The 4242-nt window shown below is 36.6% G+C and overlaps 1 protein-coding gene across 1 annotated transcript; it reads right to left on the bottom strand.

Annotated features, from left to right (window-relative positions):
- Positions 1-861: 861 nt before the first annotated feature.
- Positions 862-2777, bottom strand: LOC109155780 (myb-related protein 330-like). The gene is made up of 3 exons (XM_019303428.1): positions 2513-2777; positions 2274-2403; positions 862-1992 (listed from the first exon to the last, which is right to left on the bottom strand). The coding sequence occupies exons 1-3, from the start codon at positions 2643-2645 to the stop codon at positions 1197-1199; spliced, it is 1059 nt and encodes a 352-aa protein (XP_019158973.1). The 5' UTR covers positions 2646-2777; the 3' UTR covers positions 862-1196.
- Positions 2778-4242: the final 1465 nt, after the last annotated feature.

The following is a 4242-nucleotide window of genomic DNA, read 5'->3' as shown; positions in this document are numbered from 1 at the left end:
TCTATGGTTGATGAATCAGAGGATTATGAGAGTTTGGTGGCAATATTTTTTTTTAAAAGAGTAGTAGTGTTTATATATATATAGTAAGTCATGTAACTCTTTTTCTTTTTTTCTTTTTCTTTTTTCTTTATGGGTTTTGCTTAGTATGTACGTATTCCACATCTTCAAAAGGAATAAAGATGCCTATTTTGTTCTCTTTGGGTTGCCATGCCTAAGAGCAAGGAATTTTTGTACTTTTCCCTTTTTTGGTCATTAATTCATTTTCCAAGATAATATAATATGCTTTTGTCGATTTTACGAGTATAATTGAAATTTTGGTTAGCTTTGGACCTTCTATTTAAACAAATCTGGTGTTTGTACTTTTGGCCACAACTCAACCTCTTTATGCTACCATTTTTATTTTTTTTTTGTAAAACACATTCTAGAGGCACAGGAACTGATCCAAAGAGAATTAAATTTAGGTTATTCTTCCCCACAAAAGGAGTTCATTTACCACTTGAACTACCTTATTGGGTTATAATGATCGTATTATTATTTTGACAATATGTATTATTACAGCAATAGATTATGCAATGTTCACTTAATCTTAACTTTTTTTCTATGACGAGGGAAACCCGACGACCCTTTTGGGTGTAAAGTAAATTCTGCTCTGTGATCATACTTGACAAAAAAACACAAGAAAGTAAATTAGTCTAGATTAAGTACCTATAGTTGACCGGTTCAAACTAAGGTGGCCAAGATTTAAACTCCTGACCTGACCTTGTGGTTATAAGTGTAAATTTCTTGTCATCTTGGCTAGTGTTACCAATCTTAACCTCATTCTTGACTATGCTATAGTGGAAGTGAAAGAGAGAAAGGGAGATATTGCACGCAAAGGCCTGCAGGTACAGTACTAAGGACGACTCCGTAAAACAAAACATGACAAACTAAAAGTTGGTCGATCTTTATACACCTAACAACAAGAAAAAACAAACATCGATCCTCATACTATAATAACAAATTCGAACGGTCCATATACAGAGACGTAACAGTGTCTCCGGCCATTCAAATTAACGTTGGAAACCACAGAAAGCCCAGAAAAAAAAATAAGAAACCAAGAACAAAATAAAACAATACAATAATAATACAAATGAACAGATCACTCGCATATCCCAAGCATATACTATACGCATTAGCATGCAGATGATTATTAATATTTACAGCAAATCTTCGAAATCTAAGCTCGCCGATGGGATTTCAAATTTCATGATATTGCTGATGCAATCGCTTTCTTTCTCGTCTTCAGTACAAGTACTCCCGCTGTTCACAAACGTTGTCGAGCCTGGGCTCGACAACGGCGTCGAAAGAACCGAGTCCAACCCGAAATTATGGTGATTGCTCCAATCGCTTAATGACTGTTCAGGCTCAAAGACGCCATAATAATTATTTTGCAGACTGTTCATCATAAGATTTCCTCCGTTTGAAGGGATCAAACTTTCTTGAATTACTTGGCCGCCGCTCAAGTTGGTGGGCTGCATGGGAAGAGAAGAGGAAGCGCAAACGTTGTTTGATGGAACAGTGTCTAAGAACTGGAAATCTGCGGTCTGGTGGTTTTGGATTGGGGCATTTAGGGACTGATTTTCTTGTAATTTCTGCAACAATAACATAGGGTTTTCGTTTTCGTTTTCGTTTTCAACCTGATTGTTTAAAAACTGGCTCTCTTGAAGCTTCTGTAATAGAATCTGTGGTGAGTTGTTTTCGTTCTGTGCCGCCATGAGAGTACAAAGAAGCCTCAAAACCTCTGGGCTTGCGAGCGCTTGCAGCCCCAACAAGCCGGAGAGGTTTAACTGCGTCAAGTTAAGCAGCGAGGGGAGGTCTAAAAGATCCAACCGGGGACTATGAGTCACCGGATCGATACCGCTCCGGAGAAGCCTTTTTCTTATGTGAGTGTTCCAGTAGTTCTTGATCTCGTTGTCTGTCCTCCCCGGCAAGCGCGCCGCTATAGCCGACCACCTGAAGTTAATCAAAACGACAACCTTAATTAATTAGCTTCAATTCCAACATATGACATATCCAACAAGTACCGAAAGCACTACTGGAAATTATGAAATTTCCGACCACCTGATCTTAAATCAAAAGCCTTATTCCGACCACTTTTGGTATCCGAAAAAATCTTTGTTGTTATTTTCGACCACTTTTTGCTTTCGATTTGATTTAAGATCATTTTCAGGTGGTCGAAAATTCAATAATTTCCAGCAGCGAAGGAACCAGTACAGTTAAGAATATAATCATACTTGTTTCCAAGAACACTATGGAGTTGGATGATAGTCTCTTCTTCTTCAAATGAAAACCTCCCTCTCTTTATATCAGGTCTAAGATAATTCGTCCAACGAAGACGGCAGCTCTTCCCACACCTCTGAAGCCCTGCAAGTGATGATTTTCGTATTATATTTTTGATCAAATATGGAAATATATAAACAATAAACTTTAATAATTACTATATATGTTGCTATGAATATATGATCGTACGTACCGGCGTTCTTAGGAAGAGTTCGCCAGTTGCCGGGACCATGAAGTTGAATATGGTGGATGAGTTTGAGATCTTCTTCTGGGGTCCAAGGACCTTTCTTGAGCCCATTCTTATCACAGCATGGAGATCTTCCCATTTTTGGTTCAATTCCTTGTTGTTTTAGTGGACAAATTCAAAGATTGAGAGTATATATGTTCGTGATGGAGATTGAGAGGTGTATGTGTGGATGGGAGGAAGAAAAAGTGAACTTTCTACAGAGAAAAGTGTAGTTGTAGGTCCATTTGAGAAGATGACTGCCTGGCCGAATTTATAGATGAGGAAGTAGACATGGAAATTGATTTAAGTCAAGGGTATTTGGCGCCGGCCTTTTCCATGTCAATCTTTCTTTCTCTATGAGGGTGAAATTTATGTCGCAATTATGTATTTTAAGAACATTCATCGTACCATTATTTGGTTTTAAATTCTAAATCAAATGATTACACTCATTTTTTGAGATTTGAACCTTAATTAAGAATGGAGTCACAAGTATTAAAATAAAGAGCAAGTATCGTCCTAGGGGACAACCGTAGTCAAGTTGGTTGGACTGTTAGCTTGGTAATCACAAGGTTTCAATTCTGACTTCTAATGATGAAAACAACATATTGATTTTCTTAGTTTGAACTGGTCAACTATGTGTACGGGTTGGTTTACCTCTTTAAGGCAGGGTTTACTCTTAGGTAATGGCGGCAAGTTTTTTCTTCACCCGTTAGAATGTTGAATGGATGAATGCCGTATGCAAAAAGATATCCTTCGGTATATCTAAGAATAGCTTGACTTTGCCGAGTGAATAGTGCATAATTTTTATATAGGCTTGGTTCGAAATTAATGGTAGCAAACCATTTCAATTGTTTTATTACTACAATTGCTCTTTCAAATTCACCTTAAATATATAGAATGTATATATTATTGTAATTAAGTGGCGGATAAAAAATTGTGAATAATTAGAAATTATATCACATATAACTTACCAGGACTATGTGGTCTAATGGTACCCGGGTTGGACTTCCATTTGGAAGGTTGTAAGTTCGAGCCTCAGTGGAGGAGTTATTAGCTCTTTGTGTTTCAGTAGGTTGATACTACAATGTAATAGAGCTAGTAGCATTCAAAAAAAAAATACCACATATAACTTTGTGGGGTAGTATATGGGAAACTTTTAGTAATAAATTAAAAATGATGATTTGCTAATTCCTAATTGAAGGGAGAAGACAATCAGACATTAACGTGAATAAATGGGAGATGATCGAAGACAAGTGGCAACAAAGTAATGGTTTTGACCATTGCATCGAGTCTTCAAACATTATACTGAATAGTCGGTATGGTAGTTAGATTCTCCCTACCAATTACCATGAAACCTAGCTTCCTTTCCTTAATTGCATTGTCTTTTCCCATATATAGCTTGCTTCTATGACCATAACAAAAAAAAATACACTTTTTTGAATTTGCTTTCCATATTTTCATGCCACGAAAGATTTATAGAATGCGTCAGCACACATCACCATATCTCCTAAGCTCCAATCACACCTCACATTGTCAACATGAAAAGATTTGAATTGAATCCTTAAGTTTGGGCGACAAATATTTTGGACACTTTAATGATTAATCATTAAATTTTTATGTTTGGACATGAGAGGATACCATTAAATGCCAAGTTCAATTCTAAAAGCACATGCAACAATATAATGAATTGAATGTTA

Source organism: Ipomoea nil, unplaced genomic scaffold (genome assembly GCF_001879475.1).
Source record: "Ipomoea nil cultivar Tokyo-kokei standard unplaced genomic scaffold, Asagao_1.1 scaffold2704, whole genome shotgun sequence".
Taxonomy (NCBI): Eukaryota; Viridiplantae; Streptophyta; class Magnoliopsida; order Solanales; family Convolvulaceae; genus Ipomoea; species Ipomoea nil.
The sequence above is the reverse complement of the archived record's forward strand: the minus strand, read 5'-3'. Positions and strand labels throughout refer to the sequence as shown.